Genomic DNA, 25,308 nt, shown 5'->3' on the forward strand with positions numbered 1-25,308 from the left:
TGAGAAAATGATAAGCGTGTTGACCTAATCAGTAATATTAGGTAGAACATGTTGTTTTCCTCCATACCTTTACAGTGCAGAAAAAAATAAATAGTGAAAAGATCATTAAAAAGATCCAAATTCAATTGGAAGCATGATGCCACATAATACTTATGGTAGAAGCCTGGAATATGCACAGAAGAGAAACTGTTAAGATAGACAGATATTTACTGTCTCTGTCAGCTGGAGATACCCATATTGAACACATCTGAAAAGCAGGTGACTTAACAATAACTATACACTTATTAGTATACACACAAATAACCATTTTTTGCTTTCAAAAGAACTGCTTTTCTGGTTAAACAAAATCTGTGGATTAAAGGGCTCCATAAGAAGAGAGGTGACCAGCAGCGGCAGGGAGGTGACTGTCCCTCTCTACTCTGCCCTCATGAGGCCCTATCAGGACTACTGTATTCTGGTCTGGAGCCACCACTACAGGAAAGATGTGAAGCTGTTGGGTAGGGTTCAGTGAGGTGAGGGGCTGGCACAGGCTGCCCAAAGAAGCTGTGGATGCTGGAGATGTTCAAGATCAAGTTGGATGGAACCCTGAGCCTGTAGCAGGGTTAGGGGGGGAGGGTTTGCAACTTGATGATCCTTGGGGTTCCTTCCAACCCAAGCCATTCTATTCAGTAAAAATTGGTACGGACCTCTGTGCACTATTTTTAAAAGAATTTTAGTCTTAAAGACACTTGGAATGTTGGAATAAGTCAAATACTAAAGAATTTAATAAACATTGTGATTCCTGGTGTCCCAGTCTTTCTTTGCAAATTCCCCATTTCTCTGGCAAAACTTACACAGCAGCTGTTTTAATGCTTAAACTATTTACATTCCATTAAGAACAGAAAGATCTTATAAGTAATAAATGAAATTATGCAAGAACATGAGTAAGGTTTGTCTAAACTTTGGTTTCTGCTTTAAAACCAAGAACTTACAATTAAAATAAAAAAAGACAGCTGAAGAAATTCTGGATACCTGTTCACCAATGTAAATTTTTATTTCACATTGATCTATTACTTGAACTTCTGTATTACCAAATTAATTCTTTTTTTTCTTTTTTTTTTTCTTTTTTTTTTTTTTTTGAGATTGCTGGTCAGTATTCTTTTCTGGTCTGCCTTCATCTGATTGCATTTTCTTATGTCATTGCTCAAGAGCCCTGACCCAAGTGCTTTCCAGCATAAACATAGAAAACCCTGCTTTTCTCTTATCTCTACAAACAAAAGTGGATAGCTAATAGGGGATATATTAATTGTATTTAAAGCAAAGGACTAGTTCCTATCTGTGACTTTGTGAGAAACTGTATTTACACAGTTAAAAATAATTATTATGATTGCCAAGTATTTACATTTGCATGAAAGGAAAATAGTGTATACTGTAGCTCTTGCACGTTACTACCAGAAGGCCGCCCTGGCTTTTTAAGGGTGTGCCTGTGGTTGGTAACAGAATTTGTGTGCTTTCAGATCAGCTTAGTTGAACCATATGCTAAGCTGAGTGCCCTGTATTTCTTGAGTAGTGCATACACCATCATGACTATGAAAATCAGCTAAGAACACAGAATCTTACAAAGCAGATCTGGAAGGATTGCTAAGGAGCACACATCTCTAAAACTGTATGCAACAGCTGTTGGAGTAAAACCTGGCACACTATTGAAAGTGGAGAATAATATTAGAGAGATGATTCTCCTAGAATTTTACAATCTTTTTTCTTACTGCAAGTACAGGATGATTTGGCTGTCATATTTTGAAAGCTCAGCTTTGGAATCTCAGCTTTGAAATCTCCATTGACAGTAACTGTTCACAGGAAGTTTTCTGCTGGCTCCAAATCGGAGTCAAGCAGTGCAACTTACTGTCCTAACTCTCCACTGCTTTCTCTGTCAGTTTGTTAGACTGAGGCTATAAACAGAATTTCCTCTTATGATGTATGTGTAATTACAGAAAATACATTCAGAAAGAGGTCTCACGCATTCATTGTTGAAGGTGACCTGTTATATAAAGTTTCTGTTCTTGGCATAATAATGCTGAGTGGGTTGATGCCAGAATCTACTAATCAGGAATTTTCTGCTTGCCTTTCCTGAGGGCTTTTCTGTCCATCATTATTGATTTCCCTGTAAACTGAACATACGGTTTCCAAAATATCTACATCAGTGCATGATAGATACGCATCATGTCCTCTGCTTCTAAGGGTTCAAACTGAGTGCTTAAACAGTAACTTCACTTGTAAACTACAGGCTTAGATCATTCTGAATCACCTTCCTACAGAACTACAGATACTCCTCATGCAATAATTAGTCTGTTTGATGAAGGAAATATAGGGGTCTTTACAGGATTGATTATGTAGAAGGGAGACATCCAGATTGGTGCAGGAGCAGCTATGTGAACCCAGCAGTTGGTTGACAGATTTCACTCTCTGGCCAATCAGCCTGAATTCAGACACAGTATATGCTGTGTTACCCACTATAAGCATGAGTGTTGTGACGCTAATAAAGGGAAGATAAAGCTTTCAGGGGAGAATAAGAGGACTGTTGAAGTGTAAGTAGTAGGAAACAGATCAAGAAAAAGCTGGGCTTTATTAGTTCTACCACTGAGAAAGGGAAATTTTGTAAAACATTGATATATTTGTAGCTCTTGATGATCTTTTCCTAATATGGGAAAAAGCACCCAGAGAGCCCAGAAGTCTAGATATCTAGTCTAATACCTCCTTCATATAGTCTAAAACCTCCTTCAAGTGAAATCCTTGTAATGTGCAGTTAAAGGAAATGCATTAGGATGTTTAGGTCCACCTCTAAGAGCATGCATTGGTTAACCCCTGAAATTCTGCATACATTATACCCCAGTCCATGCATTTCTAGATGCATGTTTACTTTAGATTTATGTATGTCTGCTATACAAAAAACCTGCATAATCAATATCTCCATTCTGATGGGTCCAGTCATTCCACAGGCTGACATGGATCGTGGATTCTTCTGTAACTCAATTCATTAAGTTCTTACAAACATTATATTCATCTGATCATTATTTACAGCTATCTGAGTATTTTGATTGTTTTTGAGACAAAGCTATTTTTTGTTTGTTTTATCTCATCAGAAAAAAGACAAACCTACTAAGTTAGTTACTAACTATCATCTTTCAAATAGCATGCTACATTGGCCTGCTTAGAATTAGGATTCTGAAGAGCCCTCTTTGGTGTTTATGAAGTTACATGACAATTTGAATATGAGTACTCCTTTTCCCCTCCCAGATTTAGAAGGAAATTCTTATAAGAACAACCAGCTGCTAAAGATGATTCTGACCATGCATCAGTTTATCATCTCCTCTGCAGATATGCTCCAGAAACTCAGTGATCTATATCCTTTGCAAAATTCACCTGCTTATAAGGTAAAAAGTTAGATATGCTTGACAACTCTAAGAAAGGTAAGTAGAGGATATTTAATGAAGGGATGCATTAATTTTCTTCTAATGAAACGATAGACTTCATCTTTACAGGTGTTTTTGTCTGTACAGTGTGGCTTTTGTTTGTTTTAGGATGTGTTTTTTTTTTTTTCTTTTTTGCCTGGTTTACCTTATAATCCACATAGATGGAAAAGAAATTCCAGTTCAGATTTTAATTAGGATAAATCATCCTCTATTGGCTGCAAAGGGATTACCTAACAGGTGTTAGATTAGTATATGTACCTCCGTTAGATACTGCAGACCTGGGACTATTACAGGTTTCTGTTTTTCTACCCTCAGTACAAGTAGAAGAGCAAAGCACAAAAGCATAGTTTTACTAATATCCTAATGTTACCATCTGGAGATGACAATTTTCAACATTATTTCTCAGGCACTCACTCAAAATTATAGTGTATTTAAATTGTAAACATTGTATCCTGATTTGATGCTATTCTTAGATGACTGCCTGCACATGTGGTTTTCCTTAATGTTTTCTACCTATCTTAGTGCATTAGAGAAGAAATCATCTGTACTGTGTGTAAAGATCTGCTATTTTGTGAGGTAAGAATACTCTTGCTTGGTAGCCATTAGTCAACAGCTGTCCCTGTATCATACAAAAGGATGTTTTTAATATAATATATATTATTATATATATTATATATATATTATATATGTTAATATTAATAAATTATTAATAAATTTATTTATTATATATTTATATATAAATTTATTTATATATGAATAAATAAATTAATAAATAATATTATATGTGTTAATATAATATAACATCACATCAGAAAGAGAAAGGTGTATTCCTTCAGCTTTTCAAGATTCACTTTAGCAGCTTTACAAAAAGAGACTCACACAGATCCACTGAGGTCAGTGCATAAGTTATTGGGTTGCACTTTTAAACTGATTCTATATGAACCTCTTCCTTAAACAGCAGTAAAAATTGACAGAGCTCAGGAATCAAGAGCATTATATCTAATATGATATAGGTCTATTAAAAAATTAGAGTGGGATATTGCAGCTACTGTTACATAGAAAAACCAAACTATTTTAATCTGTAGGTAACTTTCCCTAGTAACTGTTCAGTCATTTGCAATGATCACAGATCATTTTCATTAATTACAATGAAGATTGAAATCAGTTTAAGGAAAACAAAAGCATAGAAACATGCTCAACAATAAAAATGTTAGCCATTCCAAAGTAGCTATAGCTTGAATTATGGGTGGGCTTTGGTCTGATTGCAGGAAAAAAACATGAGTGACTACCTTTATTTGGTGGTGGGGTTTTGTTTGTTTCTGGGTTTTGTTCTTTTCTCTCTTTCATTCAGTTATTATCTTGGCTCAAAAGTTGTTTGTTTGTTTTTTCCCCCCTCCCCAGTCCCTCTGCAGGGAGAAGGAGTGAGTGAGCAGCTGGGTCAGTATTTAGTATTTAGGCTAGGGCCAACCTATCACATTGGGTGACAAGTCACACATGGGAACTGAAATAAAATACATGACAAATAATTTGAATGCCTAACATAGAAAAGTATAGTCCTTAGAAAGTATTTGATATATATGAGAATGAACCACTAGTAAACAAATACATTTAAACTTATTTTTTTAAGTTAATAGTTAAAATTCTGACTAGGATAGTGCATTTCTTTTAAGCAGAATATTTTCAAGTTTTAAAGGAATATGTAAAATTGTCTACAACCCTGTGAAAAAAATAATCAGCATACATATTATCTAAATGTAACATGAATCTAGATATTTTAATATTGAATTTTATGCAACTACAGCTTAATTCTGTATAGAACTAATTTTTTTTTTTAATCCTGTAAACCCTAACAGTAGCATTTAAAAAGCAAGCATTATCTCCCAAAGTTGGTCAAAATTAAATAAAATCATGAACATGAGCAGTTATCTAGATTTCAGCCTTACTCAATGTAAAGCAAAATCAATATTTTTCCCCTCTTTATAATAGGTATTGGATTACAGAGTTCTGGGTTATGTTCAAAATGGACTCTAAGCTATCAACAGCCATGGAGGCATTTCAAGAACTGGTTAAAGCTAATGGTGAGGAATTACACTGCCGTCTAATCGACACAACTCAAATGTGAGTGTCAAAGTTTCAGTATAGTTGGGAATCAAAGTTTTGCTCTGAATTTTCTTTATCTGAATATAATGTCTCTCTAGTATAACAGGATAACGATCCCACAGTGGGTTAATATTAGTCTATTAAAAGTTCCATGTTATTAATTCTTGGTGAAGTGTTCATACATTATTATACATTGAGGAACAGAATGACTTTCAAGAATAGGCTAAGTTGAGCTGGACTGTTTTCTAGTCTTTGTGCTGATTTTCTGTGCTAGTTGAGTTTTATTATATCCAGGGAGCCTTACTGACTCAGCCAGTGAGAAAAGAGAACATTCTGATTGAATAATAGAGGAGGTAAAAGCATCTATGTGATATTTTAAGGACTATTAAAGGGAATCTTTTATGTTTAGTAGGCCAAAGTTAGAGAAAGCAGTTCTGAAAGTGCAGTATATGATCCTGTACTCCTTAGTAACATTGCTGTACTGTATTTAGATGCAATATAAATACTTAAAGCAAATAATGTTTTGTTACGTGGTCTGTAATTTGTGAAAGATGCTTGCTGTTTAAAAATCCGAATTCTAACTCTTTAATGAAAGAAAGCATGAAAATAATGCAAGTTATCATATAAGAAGTTTCATCTTCAGAGGGTAATTTAGGATAATTCTCTCTTAAAATTTCTCTAAAAGAAATTCCAGAGACTGGTCTAGAAAGCTGACACAGCGTGTAAAGGCTAACAACAGTAAGAAACGGAAAGTTTCACTGCTTTTTGATCACCTTGAGCCAGAAGAGCTGTCAGACCATCTTACCTATCTTGAATTTAAGTCCTTCAGAAGAATATCAGTAAGTATTTTATTTTAAATAGAGGCAGGAAGGAGATAGTAAAGATGGGAGAGTGGTATTAAGTTTAAGAGGTAAGTTTAACCCTGTGGTGCAAGCACTTTGACAAACTGACAAAATGATTGTGGTGGAGAGCTGACAAGATCAAGGTCAGCTACAGAACCAAATGGGAAAGCTTACCTGTGCATCAGTATAACTAAGTGAAGTAGGTAAAGCCTGTTTCTTTTGCCCTGAGGTTAAGTTGAATGAGCACAGCTCATCTTGTTTCTCTACAACTTAACTATCATTTGTACATAGGACACTGATGCATGCTCTGTTTTGAACATATTCCCTGGTCTGTTCTATACCCAAACCACCACATCCAACTATTACTGAGATAGTGGTAGTGCTGTGAGCTAAAATTTTAACAATTTCTTTGCTAACAATTAAATGCATGGACATATGTGTGCCTGTGTCTTTGTCCATACTCTGTTTTGCTAGACTGAAACTGGACAGGGATATTTATTCTGACTACCTTCCTTTTTACTACAGTCATTTCAGAGATGTTGTGAGTGTAGAACATCTACACAATAGATCGAAGGAAAGGGCCTCTGGGGAAGCAAAGTAAACTATTTGAACTTCTTCCAAATAATCAATTTCTAGTAGAAGTGGTTGTGTAATTGCATACTGAAACAACCAGGGTCCTTTGGCTCAAATCAGCAATCAGGCTCAAGTGGGATGAAGGAAGCCTGGAACGCTCCTAGAAAACCAACTTCCTGTGGCAGTAGGAAACAGTAGTGCAATACTCTCATGCAGCAGATAAGCACTTTTGTGCATAAACTGCTGCCTGTAGGTAGTACTAACATTCAAAGTTCATGCAACTCCTAGCACTTTCATAACTTTGCACAGACAATTACTAGATATGAGTTTGCTCAGCAATGAAAAAATCATTTTTGGAAGAAGAGCGACTGAGAACAAAATATAACCTAATCAAACTATAATTGTTCTGAAACTACTATGAGGTTAATAATTATGTAGTCAGATATTGAATAATTAATCATCATACAGTGCAGTTGCTTAAATTTCAACATCCAGCCAAATCTGGCTGTAGTTCAGAATTCAAACTATAACTGTATGTACTGTGAAATCTTAGAGACAGCTCTACTTATTTTCTTTCTGTTATGATTTGTTCCATTTCTAATTTAGTAAGAGGATTAATTCTGGTATCTGCTGTCACCTCTGCCTCTTTAAAGTGTTATTAGTACTTACTAAATGAGCAGATGAAAAAGCTAAAGCAGAGGGAGAACAAGCAAAAAACACATAAAATTTCTACCATTTATGATATTTTCTTAAGCCAAAGAAATATAACATGTATATTAAACATGTATCTACTGCAGCTATGAAAATTTTAGTTAAGATGTCAGTATTACTGTCCATAATAACAAGTGTGTACATAAGTCTCCCATCGTATTTTCTAATTAGTCAATTTCCTGTGTATTCTTGCTATTAATAAATCAAGGAATCAGACACTGCATCTATGAAAACAAATGTTTGCTTCTCTTTGATCTTAATGGGAAAAATGGCTTCAAAGAAAATATCAGTACTTTGTCACATACAGGGGTTCCCTAGACTATTTCAGGTCACTTTGGTTAAATAAGAAAATCTCACAATATACATGAAAAAAATAGAGACTCTGTAGTCCTTTTTGTTAACAAATCTAATCTCAGTTTTATGAAAATCTTATAGAACTTAATTTGATTAGAATAGTTTAAGGCAGAAGTGTTATATTTCCAATGTATGTTCCTATAACTTAAACTATCACTGAATTACCAGATTAAACTGAATTTTAAGCATAATTTTCCTCACAGAGAACCAGATTCAGTGAATCTGTGGAGCCAGTAATGCTGGGAGAAGTCGAAGGCTTGTGAGATATGCATGATGCAACAATGTGATATAAATGATGAAGATTATTTTAATTCCATTGCTATGAGCTTTACTGCTTTGAAAAGAACAACGGAGAGGGTTCAAACTTATGAACGCTTAAGGTTCACTGATTTTCTTGTTCTTCACTGTTTATTTGTATTATTATTGTAGAATTTTTTTATTTTTATTTATTTATTTTTGAGTTCTCAGATTATCAGAGCTACATTGTGAATAGCTGTGTGAAAGAGAATCCAACAATGGAAAGATCAATTGCTCTTTGCAATGGTATCTCTCAGTGGGTGCAGCTAATGGTCCTCAGTAGACCAACACCACAGCTTCGAGCTGAAGTATTTATCAAGTTCATTCATGTTGCACAGGTCAGTTAAGTTTTGATACATGATACTTCCACTTCCTCTGAAACAGTCTTAGTTTTTCCACCCCCACCATCAACTGAGAAAGTAGTTGGCAGTAATCTCATATTTCATACATATAGGAAGCATATTTGGGCAGTGCTGTGGTCTTACACCAGGTATTCATACATTACACCCTAAGAAGAGGCAGCAGCAGACATAGTTGCCTTAAACCAGTTTCAGAGCTCCCAAGAAAATTAGCAGTCAGTCTACTAATAAGGAAGGAATCACTTACCTCCTTCCAGCATCAGGGCCCACTGGAAACTCCCAAGGAAAACAGTCCCATAGTAGAGATGTGTCCTTTGTGGCTGCCAGCCCTTAAATGAGGTTTGAAACCCATGGTCCACCCCTTTTGTTTGCATAAGTAAATTGCTTGCAGCTGTGCTCCCAGGGCTGGCCACACCCTTTCTCCAGGTGCTCAATTACTGGTTCAGTCTGTGACCAGACAGTTCCCACACACACAGTATCTTCAGCGTCTCTATGGCTTTCTCCTATTCATTCTGAAGAAAACATTTTCAATGACAAATGAGATTTATACATATTTTTAAATCAGCTTGTGAAATGTCAATCTGAAAATACCTGTCATTCCAATGTATGAACTGCTGTGATGACTTTGACCATAAGTAGAATTGCTTTTCCTTATGCTTCATGTGATAGAAGCAAAGCTATTGTTCTACTGATGTTTTTTGCATACTAATCCATCTGCGACCATAAGTGATAGATTGCACAGTGTTATTGCAGACTGTGGGAAGAGGGAGAAATACTGAGGAGTCCTTTGAAGATTTGCTTTATATGCAGAATTATTATCATCTAATAACAGTAGAACAGGTAAAAATCACACTCATCAAAATCATAATTTCAGTACCAAAGTGAATGAAGTCAAATGGTACAAAACTTCTAAGACTTTGTTCCTCAGTAACAGAGGAAATGCAGAATTTGGATGTACATATGGAACAACTTAAAGCTTTAAATAATAAATACTGCTTGTTTGTATATCAACACAGAAGCTTCACCAGTTGCAGAATTTCAACACGTTAATGGCAGTGATAGGAGGTCTCTGTCACAGTTCCATTTCCAGACTCAAGGAAACGAGCTCATGTGTTCCTCATGATGTAATTAAGGTTGGTATTGTAACTTTTAAAAATCATTTAAACTTTTCTTTGCTCACTTCACACAAAAATAAGCAAGCTTACTTTGTTAGACATGACAGATAGAGCAGAGGGGGGAAAAAAAAGGAAGAGTTTCCCCACTCCTGATTTTTTTGTCACTTCAAATTTACAAACATTACTCCTACACACTGTAAGAATTCTGGCTATATTTTAATGGCACAGTGTAGGGTTTCTCTGCCAGGACTTTCAGGTGGCAATTCCAACTGGTGACTTGGAAGCCAGAGAATTACATTGCATATTTTAAGGTGAAGATGCTTGCTTCTGGGAAGGCCAGAGACATGAAATCTGCAGACACATCTTGATTTGAGAGGGTTGTATTTTTTTTCCATCGACTAAATAGAGAATATAGCAAGACTGGCATTATAGACAGATAACATAGATTAGAAAGAGTTTTGATGGTTTTTATTTTATTTTTGACTATTTTCTTTTTTTTTTTTTTTTTTAGGTGTTTAATGAAATGACAGAACTGCTTTCATCTTATAGAAACTATGACTGTTATCGACGTGCTTATAATGAGTGCACTAACTTTAAGATCCCAATCCTTGGGGTCCACTTGAAAGACTTGATATCACTTCATGAAGCCATGCCAGATTACTTAGAGGACAAAAAAATTAACATATGCAAACTGTACTCTCTCTATAATCACATAAATGAGCTTATACAACTCCAGGAAATGCCACTTCCCCTGGAGGCTAACATGGACCTTGTTCATTTGCTTACGGTAAGTCTATTGGAAGAGAGAAATACTTCAGTTTTAAAAATGATTTTCAATTACCTCAAACTGAACTAAGTAGAGAATTATATTAGGTTAGCAATGCTGATTTGCCAAGTAGCAAGGGTAGAAATACCACATGGGCAGCATGCTTCCAATTATTTCTATAAAAGAAAACATTTATTTCTGTCCCACAACAGTAGCATACATTCTCTCTGTACTAAATATAAATATAAATATAAATATATACGTCTGTCTTTTATCCTCATCATGCACTTCTTGATTCAGCCTGGTTTAGTGACATGTTTCCTGAGAATTAAAGTTGATGTTGAATGTCTTTGGACTGGTGCTTACATGGTGTGAAAGATTATCTATACATCGTGGCAGTAACTGCATGCTGATAGTTATGCCTACAGTCACTTGCAGTGTTAATGTTACAGATTTCCAGTCAATGACAGCAAAAGACTGGAACTTAGAAATGCATCCATTCCAAATCATGGTCAACACTTGTGCAGATTATTATTTATTTTTTCCATAGGTGCAAACATTAAACACCAATCTATCAAAAAATACAAATGCATGTCAGGAACAAGTAAATCAAGTAGTAGTAACTGGTCTGGGATTAAGCTAATGTTCTGTTTATTTTCAGCTGTCCCTTGATTTGTACTACACAGAAGATGAAATTTATGAGCTTTCATATGCACGAGAGCCAAGAAGTCACCGAGCCGCTGTAAGGACATTTCCAGATTCTTAACAAAATATCTTTATGAATAATGCAATTTTTATCTCTTGTATTCATTTTATTTTATTTTGAGCAAAACTGAAAATGGAGCAAAATGCAGTAAAATCCATTAAAGCATAGTTTGGCTGATGATAAAGCATAACGGAGGGTCTATGTGAGACTTGCTGCCATATCTGGTTTCCTAACAGAAACACAAATGCTACTGCTTGTACAGAGACATCAGGCTCCATCTTGACAACTGATACTGGTTCTTTTAAGTTAAGATCTCTTGTGCGATTCGAATGATCAAACACGTAAGTTTTATCCTGCAGTTTTTGTTCCTGTTTTGGAAAAGATTGTGAGTTTATGGTTTAGTGAATTGTGACAGTTAAAGAAAAGACAGCTCAGGGAAGTGCTTTGTCTGAACTATGACAAAATTATCAAAAATATGATTATGTGTCAGTCATGCCATTTCTGCAGTCCTGTATTTCATAGTCCATTGTCAGAATTGAAAGAAGTATAATATCAAAAATATTTTAGTGTGGTACTAATAAAGTCCCATTCAATTTATTGTAGCCTTTGACACCTTCCAGACCACCAGTAGTTGCAGACTGGGCCTCAGGAGTAGCCCCAAAACCTGATCCAAAAACAGTCAGCAAACATGTTCAGAGGATGGTGGATGTAAGTATGGTCAGACAATTTACCTTATATCTCAGTTGTAGTCTTAACTGCCAAGTTTTACTGGTGGACTCTGGAAGCAGACCTCTCAACAGCTTTGTTAGAGCAGCCATTGCTTTTATACTCATTTGGGTCATCAGTTTTATTCATCATTGATTTCAAAACAGAAAAATGGAGAGAGGTAAAGATTTTCTTCATATTGCTGCATCATCTTTTTCTTCTAAAGGCTTATAATATTGCTTGTTATCCCTTGATAAGTGCATACTGTTTTGGGGCATATTCCTAAATTTGTCCTATATATAGTTCTTGCTGCAGTCAGTAATGTCATTCCCAAGTTGAAATAAATCTTCATATAACTGATTCTCACATAACATTAACCTGATCAAGTAAGCCAGGCAGCTGCAATGGTTTGTATAGAGATCATCACTGAAAGCATTAGCACAAGTTGTATATGTAGACCTTAGTAACGATCTTAAAGAGAAACTATGGGGTCTGCTCTGAAAGTAATGCCTGCTATTTTATGTTGGTCCATGACATCAGAGGTGAATGCTGGTTGAGCCAGTAGAGGCTGAACATTCCAATTCCAACATTCCATTCCATTTTGTTGCCAAGTGACAGACGGCAGAGGAGGGGGTGTCTCAGAAAATGGCATTTGACATGGAAGTGCATATGGAGCAGTGGTGTATCCCTGATTTCCCCCATGCAGAAGAATTGGCACACACGGACATTCATTGATGCTTGCTGAATGTTTATGCAGACTAAACAGGGAATGTGAGCACAGTGAGGTGGTGGGTGGAGTGTGTCAGCAGTGGCAATGTCATAGCAGCTGAGAAACAGTGGGTCGGCTCTGCTGGTGCAGATTTTTATGAGCATGGCATGCAGGCTCCCTTTCCCAGCTGGTGAAAATGCATAGCTAATGGTGGCAACCAGGTTAGAAATAGTGTTTTGTAGCTGAGAACTTGTTCTTTCAAATAGTGTTATTGTGCTCTTTCTGTCTGCAGTTGTTTCCATGGAAATACATAGAGGCATTACTTTTGGAACAAACTGTGTAAGAGGCAGTCTTGTGTAGTGAACCATTCAGTTATGTCTGTATTGACCTATCTGCATTTTCCTAAAAATCAAGAAGTCATAAGGCCTCTTTAGACTCGAGCAAAAAAAAAAAAAACCCTGAAAAATTAAGAAAAAAAAAAAAAAAAAAAGCAGCTATTTAATAGATATTGAGGGAAAGTGGGAAAGAGTCCTCTAAATATTGCTGACAGTTTCTGAAGTGGCAATATAATAGCTTCTATCCTCATTATAAACTATTCTGTTATTATCTTATACAGTCTGTCTTCAAAAATTACGACCACGATCAGGATGGTTACATTTCTCAAGAGGAATTTGAAAAGATAGCAGCCAGTTTTCCATTCTCATTTTGTGTAATGGCTAAGGACTCGTGAGTACTCATAAATCTCTTTTCACCCAGTTCAGCTTATAAAACCTGGCTTGTTTGTTTTGTTTTCTCTTCTTTTATCACTAAGATCGTAAAATCGTCCTCTCCATCTACAAAGTGAAAACGTAACTGACAAAAGCATCATTCAGATGTTTTGTGAATGAGCTTACAGCAGTGGTTTATGTAGCAGGAAGAATTCAGATAAAAGAAAAACAATGTGTTTTTAAATGACACTCCGTATGTACCACTGAATAACCTTCCAGAAATGGATTTGTCCCTCAAAAACAGAGAATTGGCTAATGTATTTTTTGGAAAAATTAAGAACATTCTTCTTAGTGCCTTAAGATGCCAAATAATAAAACTGATAATAATATCAATAAAACTATGAAATAGTTTTGACGTTGCATCTCATAGGCAGATTATTCATTTATCCTTACAGGCTGCAATTATAATGTGCAGAGAAACTTCTGTAAACATAGGGACCAGTTGACAAAATTGCTGATATCATTGTAGGTTTTGGTCAATTGAGGTATTGCCATTATAAACTGTATGAGAGAAGAGTAGGTATGTTTAATTCTTATGCTTTTAAGAAAACAGATGCTTCACAAACAACTTTTCTTGTTTATTTTCAGGGAAGGTCTGATTAGCAGGGATGAAATAACTGCTTACTTTATGAGGGCTAGCTCAATCTATTCCAAATTAGGACTTGGCTTTTCTCACAACTTTCAGGAGACCACTTACTTAAGACCTACTTTCTGTGACAACTGTGCTGGATTTGTAAGCTCTCCTTTATTATTATTATTATTATTTTAATTGAAAGCAAATTATGTTAATATTGTCTGGAAAAATGCCTGCTTTTATTGCATAATTACGTCTTGTAACCTACTGAAATTAACCTATATAAAACACCAGTGAACCTTCAAAGAAAACCAGTCTGCTGCCCACATAGCTATGTAATGTGCATTTTATACATCACCTTCTTGTAGTATTATGTGCTTAAATGCAGCTCCTTTCTTGTGTTTGACAAGACTTCCAAATTAGGAGGCTTCCACTCCACTGAGCAGTTAGAACTTGTACTATTAGAGACCATTCAAAGGAGGGCTATGAAAAAGCTGAAGTGACTGGAAGGCAACAGATTTGGAGTGTCTGAGGCCCCTTGGTTTATTCAGCCCAGAACAGAGGTGGCTGAGGGGAGGCCTTATGGCAGCCTGCAGCACCTCAGAGGGGGCAGAGGGGTAGCAATGATCTCTGCTCTCTGTTGACAGCGACAGGACCTGAGGGAACAGCATGGAGCTGTGTCAGGGGAGGGTCAGTTGAGGTGTTAGGAAAAGGTTCTTCACCACTGGGTGGCTGGACATTGGGATAGATTCACCATTTGGATAATGCTGTCAGAAATATGGTTTGAATTTTGGGTGATCCTATAAGGAGCAAGGACTCAACCATCCTTGTCAGTCCCTTCCAACTCAGGATATCCCATCATGTTATGAACTCATGTCTGGTACAGATGTGACATGATTCCTGCCTAGCATTAGAAGAGTTGGTAAAACTGACTCCTACTGCTCCCCAGCTTAGCTGGGATCAAACAAGAGTGACGATACGCAGTTCTCCATCTACTCCAGTTCCACAGCTTTACTTTGGGCTGATGCATTAATTAGAGACTAGGTCAAGCTATTTTGCTTGCGATAAAGGAACATATGTATAAATATTGTTTGCTAAAGAGGTAGATGTCTCATATTTTGATTTTACCATTAAAAGTAAAACAAAAACAAAACAAAAGAAAAACAAAGTACTCTGGTGGTGCTCAGATTTCAGAACTGAGCGGAGCTTTTAGTGGATTTGTATATCTGGAGGTATCAAATGTGCAGAAATAAATAGTCTTTCTATTTGTCTGAATTTCAGCTATGGGGAGTAATTAAACAAGGATACAGATGCAAAGGTAAGAATCTTTATCGTTTGTTAAATTTAATACATAATTAGTGGAAAATGACAAAAACAAAACAAAACAGTAAAAAAACAGCCCTGATCATTCCAAGATTAATCCTTATGAGCCTATTTAATCTGGCTCCTCAAGGAGAAGGCCAGCTTAATAAAAAGATGGCAGAAAGATACTCTAAAAGAAATGCAAGGCTGAAGGAACTGTTCTACCCTTTGCAAATCTTCACTGAATCCAAAGGGCTGAGGAACAGACCCTTCCGTTCTGCTGGATGAGAACATCAACTCTCTGTGACAACTGTATAACAGACTCAGAAGTATTTTGCAGGGTTTTCTACCTCAGGCAGAAAATCTGTTGCAACTGACTGTTGCTATTTGATTTTTTCAACATGAAAAGGCCTTTGAGGTGTATATAGCACCAGGATTCAGCTGACTTCTTAGTCTATGTTGTTTCAGGTAATCCATGTAGAGTTGACAAACATTTCCCTGCTTCTTGGGTAGGAAACTCAGTATGAGAGATCATCTTAAATACTACAACAGCAACACTGAATTGTGTAAACTTTGATTTGTTTACAGACTGTGGAATGAATTGTCACAAGCAATGCAAAGACCTGATTGTAATAGAGTGCAAGAGAAGACACAAAGCTTCTGTTGCAGACAGCAGCCCAACATCTGCTCTTGCTTCAAGCCTCTGCACAGTAGCAGTTAAAGAGCAATTCCATGGTGAGGAAAGGTCACATTAAAAAGCTCGAAAGATCTAGATAATTTTTATGTTGTTTCTTTTATTTTAAAGAATAGTTGTAATGCAGTGTTTTGAGTTTTGTTAGTTACAGAGTTATCAGCCTACTAACTATAACTATGGATTCTAGTTAAAGTCTTGGGTAAATAAAAACTTTCTGGGAAGTCTCTCCTCACACTAAATAATGTAAGGTGCACAAATTCCACAAGAACTGGGTAACTCTTTGGCCAGATTCTCATGAGAACTTAAATGCCATGAAATGAAGAGTTGCCAGGTTCCCTTAACTCTTCCATCTTGTAACAAGCAGGTCTTGGTATGCTTGTTTTTACCACCATTGTTGCATTAAGGAAGCTGTGCTGTTGCAATTCTAACATTTCAACGTGGAATTTAAAGTCAGTTTACTTACGTATCTTTGTGGTAGGAACCCACAACACTTCTTGACTCAATTTACCATATATATTCTATAGGACATGAAGAAGGGCCATTCACATTTCCAAATGGAGTAGTAGAACACAATGAAGACAGCAAGGACCGAACTATTATGCTCATGGGTTCCTCGGCTCAGAAAATCTCAGTAAGACTGAAACCAGCCGTAGTTCATAAAGGTATACAGACAGATTCCACACTGCTGGCTGCTGATGTATTGCATAAGTCAATGGAGAAGAAAGAGAAAAAGATACTAGAAAATCCTTATCTTCAGCCTATCCCAACATCCCCACGTCCAAGCCCATTACTGAGCCGTAAAAAAGCATATGTTAAATGGGAAAACAAGGACTCCAGCCAGAAAATGAAGGAGGATCATCGCGAGCATCAGAGCTATAAGCCCTCATACCAGGAACTTGAGCGGGTATGTATGTAGTGGAACAAATTTGGCTTTACACACCAGTACTGTAAAGTATTTAGAGCATGAGGATGTGGCTGTGTGGGGAGACATCATTCTGACACTGTTCTCAAGTATAATTAATTGCCAGAACAATCCATGAGAGACATAATGAATTTTTAGTCACTTTACCTCCAGCAATGCTTCACCTCAAATAGAAATTTAAGTAGTAGTATAGGGCTTAGGGAATATGTTCTGAAGACTTTGCTATGATTATATTGATCCCTGTCACTTAGAAGTGACAAGCAAGTCTGTGACCACAGTCCGGTTGTTTAAGACAAGATATTAATCCATTAAACGAGTTATTTTTAAAGAACTGTCTCCCACACATGTAATACAAGACTGGGAATGCTGAATTAGTGTCTTAACATGTTTGACAGTATTCTATTTACGTACAGCATTATGTTGAACCAGATAAACACTTCCTTAACAAAAATATTGGTACCTAATGACCTCTAATACAAATTTAAAACAGCAACGTTAGCCAAAACCTGAAATTCCCAGCTCTGTGGAGAACGCAGAAATAGAAAACATTCAGAGAGATGCACATGAGATAAATAAAGAATTGTAAATCTCACATTTTTAACATTTTTTAGTTAAAAATATACATTTTAACTAAAATGGAGTTAGTCACCTGTGTTCCTTTCCTCGTAGATTACAATGTTCGTAAACCAGCTCTGTGCATAAGCTTCAAATTTTCTACAATACAGCATCTTCTGTTATGCGTTGCATGTCTTGATTCCTCCTATATAATGAAGCAATGTAAAGATATGTACTAAACCAATCTAGAACAACTTGATTGAAGCTCCTCATTTGGCTTGAAATAATAAGCAACAGGAATAAATCAAAGCTTCTAAAAGGAAGAGCTTTGAAAGGATAGTAAGATGCCATGCTTCTTCTAAGAAAGAAGATTTTGCATAACTTAAATTCTAAGAGCCACATAAATACTTATAGATTTACATATTTTTAAAGGAAATCAGAGCAAAACAGGGTGAAATAATCATACCTCCATCAGGTTTCTCAGTTTTTTAATCTACTTGAAGTCTGGATTTTTAACATCATGTCTAAATTCCAGGCCAGTAACATCAATAAGCAGTGACTGCTGCTGAATGTGAAAAGCAATAAAGCTTTGTCTTGACACTTATCTTGTGTCTGTATTCCTGGTTACTTAACAACTCATGACATGGCCTCATTTTGGGCTAATAAGCTATAAAAATAAGTTTGTCCTAATCTAACTGTTGTGAATACTTTTAACAGCTTCCATAAAATTTTAATAGGACCCATCTTTAAAGAAACAATGAAACTGACATTTTCCACATAAGAGCCAGACCACTATCTTTATATATTCAGTACAGTAGTTTCATTTAATTCTATCTTGCATTTTACATACCTCACTAGATATTTCTGTAGCTCAGGTTCAGAATAGTCTATTTATTATATTTGCCTTTAAAATTCACAGTCCATGCTTTTCAGTTTTGCATTCACAGAGCACATGATCAGTATTTTTATTTTTGTAACTGCTATAGCATGTAGCAGACAGTCCCTAAAGCACAAATCTGTACCACAGAGACAAAACGATGGCCACATTCCTATTGAGTTTTCTGGACTTATTACAGTCTTAGAAACAGACAGGAGGGGTACTATAAGAATTTGTTAAGATCAAATTATATTCAGCGCATAGTCCCTATTTACCTCCCAGCATTTTGGTTCAGGAAAGAAAAAAACATGTATGTATATAAATATCTAGGCCTGCTGCCCTCCCCCAGGAAAAACAAAACAAATACCATTTTCATAGCCCTGAATTAAACTTACTGGTTCCCTACTGCTAAGAGCTACACCAACTGATGTTTACACCATTCAACCTATATGCACAACCAGGCAATCCTGAAACGAATGTAAAATCAAATGCCATTCTTTATTTCTTTTGTTTCCTTAGGAAAGAAATATTCTAAAGGCAGACAATGAAGGTTTAAGGATGCAACTGGAACAGGCACATAAAACAATTGAATCTCTTACGATTCAGAGAAGAAATCACGTTATCGACAACCTACAACACAAAGACTGCTCCTAGCAGATGAGGGGAAGTTTCTTATGGAAGAATGTAAGACTGAAGGGAACGACTGTGATAAAGCTGCTTTACCAAGTGAACTGGAAAGACAATCCAAAGGATTTTAAAACAGAAATACTCTCTTTATTCTAGACATTTCCCTGTTGAAAACACTTCTAAGTCTGTAAATGAATCCCTTCAATTTAAGGTATGTTAACATCATCTGCACAATGAACTCAGTATCTTCTGGGATTGTTTTTTAAAGGAGCGACACTGTTCCTAAAGCTTATGTACATGCTGACCACGTGAATTCTACAGTGACTTGGCTGCACATCTCACTCTACAAGTGTTCTAAGTAACTACTCATAAGACTCTCACTTCAGATTTGGCCCAAATTCAGGTTTGTAGAAACAAATGTTCAATAGAGATAAGCATTTAAGTAAAGCTGTAGATGTATTTCATTAAGAAAGAGAGTTCTTTCTCATTGTGGCTGAAACCAATTAAAAACATTACGTAGTCATCTTAATTTCTAGAGTTTAGCAAGAATATTAATATAAGTAGTTAAGCTGATTTTTAGACTTCAATAGGGCATACTGACAAATGTTTTAAAACTTCTTTATGGTAAAATATGAGACTAGAGAGCTTAGAGTGAATTCTGCTTCCATTTCAGTATTCCAGGTTACAGCTTGGAAAACATAGCCCTACTCATTGGGCTTAAGGGATAGCTTGCTGTCCTTGTACTGTAGATACGGGATAACATTGATTACTTTTTCTAATATCAAAGTGGATACCAGTGTTGTAACATCTGAGTAGAACCTTAAAGACCATATTATGAAGGAAACTGCATAGCAATCTCAATGCAGTGGACACTGTATTCCAGTTTCTAACATCTTATGGTTCTAACCAGGATTTCTTCATTTTCTCTCATAGATTTCACACGCACTTTAGGTGAAGAGTCAAGGTGACTGTGCTCTTATGTGTGTAGATTTTGTACAGTGAAAGGTGCTAGGGACGTAATGTAGTTTTCTAAAACTATTCTGTGTACATACTGTCAAGGAATGACATATCTTTCAACTTACTGGTGAATCTTTTAATCATAAAAGCCAACCTTAAAACGTCATTTGCATTTCATGATAATTCTTACAGCTGTATAAAACTCACTTGCTTTTATCAAAAAGGGACATCACTGAACATTTATAAAGCACAAACTAAAACTAACATATCTATTAACAACATATGCTCCTGCTCCAGCAGGGGGTCAGATCAGATGATCTTTTGAGGTCCCTTCCAATCCCTGACATTCTGTAATTCTGTGATATACTTCAGTGCTCCTCAAAACTTACAGCTTAGTTTACAAAATCCACGACAGACTAAACGCTTTTAATTGACCCCTTATAATAGCATGGTGTGCTTTGTGTTCAGTGGCATAAACGTATGCTCTGTTTCCAGCTTACAGTCATTAATTGTCAAGTATACTAATAATTTATTTATTTTTTTCAAGTCAGGCTGAAACTACTTCCTAATCTACTGGTTCTAAGTTCCTGCTTAGAACTTGAGTTGTGTTTGCATCCATGATTAAATAAAAACAAATGAAGGGGGAGAGTAGTAGTAATAGTAGTTGTAGACCTTCTGTTATCTTACTGTAAATAAACATGATCTGTAAGGAATTTAAATGCATATGACAAACCTTGCTGTTGTGAAGTTTGTGAAACTTTTGTTCCTTGTACACTAAGCCTGAATTATTAACAGTTAACATGAGATTGCACTTTGATCACTGAAGCAAAGTGGCTTTCAAATCACATTTGCTTTGCCGATTTTCTGCGAGTTTCCTGATTTTTGCCCTCTCTGTAGGACTGCAGTAAGAAGTATTTCTCATACACAATTAGCAGATAAAAGTCTATTTCTTCAACAATTAAAGGGAACAGGATAAATGTTGGAAATATTTCAGTGCATTTAGAAAATACCTTACAAGAGCAGCAAAATTTGGCAAATCTTGTGCATCTGAGGTAACTGCTTGCTTTTGGTTTCAGTTCTAACCGAATTTCTCTGTGTGTGTGTGTGTATGCATATAAATACACACACAATACACACACACATGCACACACACTTTGCCTGCTCTGGTGGGTAAAAGAGGAGCAAATTAACAAGTCAATATTTGGAATTTCCCTACCATCGATAGCTGACCCAAAGGTTACTGTGTTAGTAATGTTAAGTACTTAATGCTCAGAATCAAGTCAAGACTGTAGACTTGTACAGCCTAAGATTAAAACTTACTTTTCTGTCACCCCGTTCCTGTAAGCAATTGGAATGATTTGAACCCACCCTGATGCAGGATCATCTTACAGAATCCATATGGGATACTTCACATATGCTGAAAACTTCCTGCTTCAGAAAAATTAGTTGATACCTGGAAAATTTCAAAGCTCTCCAAACACCTTCAGGATGTTTGCCCAAAGCCTCCTGCAATACTTTGTTGTTGTTGCTTTGTTTTGGTGGTAGTCCCTTGTTATTACTTTGCAACTTCCTTTTTTGCTGCATGAAATAATAGTGTTAATAGCAAAAATAATGACTGTACAGGGATACTGCTGAAACCGACAAAGTTACTGAGCAAAAATCATCCACATCTCTGTTGATCCTACTGCTACTTTATGCTGGGAAAAAAGATACAATGAATAAGTACTAAGTGCTCTTTAGAGAACTTACCAGCAAGCACTAGTATTGAACACTGTTTAAAACTCGTCTTATCACAGTTAATATAAATGAAAAGCACTCACCTTTATTCTTTCTCCAGGCTCAGCTGTGTTTCATATACATACAGAAAGGAAGAAAAAATGAAATGTGTCCCTACCCCACCCACTGTTCATTTTTTAAGTGTGAATTCTGATCCTTAAAAGATGAAAGTAAGTAGACTGAATGATCTAACAATGAAAAGGCCAGAGCTGAATTTAATACTGAAGACAACGCCCTTTAAAATAGCTCACGTAAGCTTTTGGAAATACAAAACAATGTTACCACTTGGAATTCTTTGTTCCAGTAGTAACCTGTTACAATGTTGGGACCCATCTCTACAGAGATCCCATTTTTTTGTTTCAATGCTATTGAAGAAGATTGGAAAAGTGTACAGACCGTAAGCATTTATATTATATGAAGTGTAAGATTTCAGTTTCATATTTATATTAGAAAAAAAAATATTAAAATCATACCTTGCCTCTGAGTTTGTATCTGAAAGAAACCTGAACAACATCTATTCATTTTCCTTTCCATCTGCGACACTCCTGCAGGACTGAGCTGATATACATGAGTCTCAAGCCAACCTTTCTATATTCTTGAGCCTGAGGACACTGAGAGAACTTGGGAAGCTGGGCATCTTCAAATTATTTCAGCATTTAGTGGCTGAGACAATACAGATGCTGTTTTGCCATTACACCGTTCAAGGTATTACCGAGTACAATTCTTCATTAGCACAATATCTTGCTTTTGTTAAGGACACCAGTTTTCAAAAGACTCTACAGCATGACATGTACACTTAAACAAGGCTTCTGTAATTTCTACTAGGGCTGGTAGCATCGCATCATCCCCAATGTTTGCTATTTTTTACCTCACCGCAGAACTCAAAAGACTGTATCTCATTTATGTTTTTATGTCCGGTAGTGAACATCAAAATATCTGAGGGAGGGGAGTGAAGAACAAAAGGGTGCAGAGCACTGAAAACCACCATTCCTATTTACAGGCAAAGCTGCTCTCCAATCTTTGCACGTACACAGCAAGGCGTGTTTTGCTTCAGGATTACAGAAGTGAAAGTGAAAGAAACAAAAAAACAAAAAAGGAAAACCTCCCATTGCTTGTGTGAAGTTTTTCTTTAGTTTACATAAAGACAAAAGTAATGATCACATAATAAGCTAAGAAAATTGCACGGGTTTAAGGTCAGTTGTAGCTGAATATCCTTCAATGGAGACGGATTCAACAAAAACCCCAGATAATGTAATCAGGATATATTTGGGCCCTCTCCTGTCTGGTGAACATTTCCTGTATTGTTCCCTACAATACAAGCACGTTTCACCATTATTTCAAATCACCAGCAGCAAATCTTTCTTGCAAGCACAGGAGATATGACATAGGGAACCAAAATCACAAGTGATGCAAATAACTTCAAATATGGTACTTTATTCCTCAGTGTTTACAGCTGTTAACAAAACCATCCCTCTTCAGCCCGGACACAAAAGTCTTCTTTTTCAATTCCTGATCAACCAAAACAATTCACTGAATCTGAATAAACATGGAAATAATCACAGACATCTAAAACGGCTTTTTTCCTAATTTTTGAAAATACTTCTTTCAAGACTGAGACAGAAGGGTTGGAGGCTTCAGTCAGTTGTTTTAATGGTATTATTGCATCTTTTGATGAAATAAGAACATCTATTCTGACAACAGACAAGACCGAGAAAGGGATACCTCAATGAAATGTGGTGGTGCTTACTTTGCTTTTCTGCTACTGGCTTCACACTTAGGAATTATTCAAGAAAATATGAAATGGCTCAAATAAATTTAAAAAAAAAAAATCTGCCATAAAACTTCACCTTATTTAAACTTCTGTCTTTTACAACATCAACTTAAAAAACAATTGGAAAACAGTATGGCATAATTGAACTGTTAGAAGTGTAAGGGGTGCACATCTGGTGTACTTCACTCCGAACGGCGCTATCTGTTATGAACAGCACAAACTGACAGGTGTGAGAGCACTGAGGCACATGCACAACTACTATGGTTCTACCAGCCCTGCAGGCCAACTAACCCAGTGCAGCTTCACATCTTAAGAATGATGAAATCTTTATGCGTAGAAAAACCACTTGAATTTCCCAGCCTAATTCCCTGGTAAAACTAAATTCTTGATTGTTGTTCATATGTTACTTGTAGCAAAAACAACAGCATAGGATTAGCAAAGAGAATTTTAAATTAAGGCTTTGTTTGTTAAAAACTACTCTCCTTCCCTTGCTGACCAATACTTGTCATCTCCATGGCCAGTGGTCTCACTCTGAATGTTATTTGTGAGCTACTCTATAGCACTATGCAAAAATCAACCTCCAAAGAAAAATCAGTACTACGCTCCCACTCGAAATTCCTCTCCATAGCATCAGCAGAGGCCGACAACAGAAATGAGTGTAGAAACAAAGCAACAATGAGACTACTGCTAGGAGGTGGGTGAAGCTGAGCCAACAGGGTACTTCATTATATTAAGTTCACATTCAAGTCAGCATGTACAAGCAATGACATCTCCCACTTTTTTTTCTTGAAGCCTACTGGAACTGTAAAGTACGGTTAAGGCTGTACAAATCACATCATAAAGCAGCATTCTGAGTCAATAAGCATACAAAAAAAATAACAGGAAGGATTTTTCTAGACTAAAATTTCAAGTGAAGGTGTTGGTACACCTGACACGTTTTTAACCAACATGCTAGAGAAGCATTTAATTTTGAACAAAGCTTTACGTTCCTACATAGATCTGCCTCTGTACTTGAGGGCACAATCCATTTGTCCTCGAAGACAGGGTAAGAATTTTAAAGCATACCAACCAACTTGGACACCAACAGCAAGTTTGTGGGAAAAAAAACACAAAAAACCTCATAACTGTGGTACACAAAAGCAAATTCAAAACTTAAAGTTCAACTGCAGATAAGTCTGAGTGATATATTCCTTGAAAGTGCTTCAAGGTTTCTGTCAAGAGACATGCCCAGGTTTATCAGATGCCTTCCTGAATCTCTGCAGTGACATGACCTTGATAAATACTACTGTGAATAGATACGTGGGCATCATCTCTCTTGTTTTACCTCTACTCACAAATGGCATCACAACAGAGGAGGGATCTAAAGAAGTTAAGTAACAGACATCATTTTTAGCTGGCAGTTTTGAACTTAATTTAATCTATCTAAATTAATCTACTAACAGCCATAACTATACAAAATCCATTTCCTCATCTAGATACACTTACTGGACTAACACAATCTGTGAAGGAGAAAGTATCCATACATATCTAGACTGAATTTCTTGCATGTTATCAGATCAATTGGGTGACAGAATAAAAAAGCAAAGCCTTTGAATGCTATATTGGAGCTTTTTCCAGAAACCTTAATGGGGAAAAGCAACTTCTGCATGAGGCAACTCATCAGCTGTCAGTTGCCAAATACAGAGCAGGCAGGAGATAAAGAAATGGCATGCTCTTTCTCAGGCAACTAAACTTTGTTGACCTTTATTTGTAAAGGCTGATGCAGGAGGAGTATATAAATGAACTTCTATTGGACATGAT

General features: G+C 36.3%; 1 protein-coding gene across 5 annotated transcripts in view; it reads left to right on the plus strand.

Moving 5' to 3' along the window:
- The window catches only part of RASGRP1 (RAS guanyl releasing protein 1), a 32,174-nt gene extending 9,967 nt beyond the window's left edge, over positions 1 to 22,207 (plus strand). The window contains exons 3-17 of one of the 5 annotated variants that reach the window (XM_015864822.3): positions 3,274 to 3,379; positions 3,963 to 4,025; positions 5,436 to 5,567; positions 6,235 to 6,388; positions 8,491 to 8,664; positions 9,702 to 9,818; positions 10,312 to 10,587; positions 11,228 to 11,308; positions 11,876 to 11,980; positions 13,303 to 13,412; positions 14,042 to 14,186; positions 15,309 to 15,345; positions 15,918 to 16,064; positions 16,548 to 16,927; positions 18,897 to 22,207. In XM_015864822.3, coding sequence (XP_015720308.2) covers positions 3,274 to 3,379; positions 3,963 to 4,025; positions 5,436 to 5,567; positions 6,235 to 6,388; positions 8,491 to 8,664; positions 9,702 to 9,818; positions 10,312 to 10,587; positions 11,228 to 11,308; positions 11,876 to 11,980; positions 13,303 to 13,412; positions 14,042 to 14,186; positions 15,309 to 15,345; positions 15,918 to 16,064; positions 16,548 to 16,927; positions 18,897 to 19,031 — 2,162 coding nt within the window. In that variant the 3' untranslated portion in view covers positions 19,032 to 22,207. Of the gene's footprint in view, positions 1 to 3,273; positions 3,380 to 3,962; positions 4,026 to 5,435; positions 5,568 to 6,234; positions 6,389 to 8,490; positions 8,665 to 9,701; positions 9,819 to 10,311; positions 10,588 to 11,227; positions 11,309 to 11,875; positions 11,981 to 13,302; positions 13,413 to 14,041; positions 14,187 to 15,308; positions 15,346 to 15,917; positions 16,065 to 16,547; positions 16,928 to 18,896 lie in introns of those variants that run through there. The other 4 variants (XR_014947162.1, XM_085550370.1, XM_085550371.1 and 1 more) reach the window with 4 other exon arrangements.
- The last annotated feature ends 3,101 nt before the right edge of the window (positions 22,208 to 25,308 follow it).

Source organism: Coturnix japonica, chromosome 5 (genome assembly GCF_054131305.1).
Source record: "Coturnix japonica strain WE chromosome 5, WE-NBRP24, whole genome shotgun sequence".
Taxonomy (NCBI): domain Eukaryota; kingdom Metazoa; phylum Chordata; class Aves; order Galliformes; family Phasianidae; genus Coturnix; species Coturnix japonica.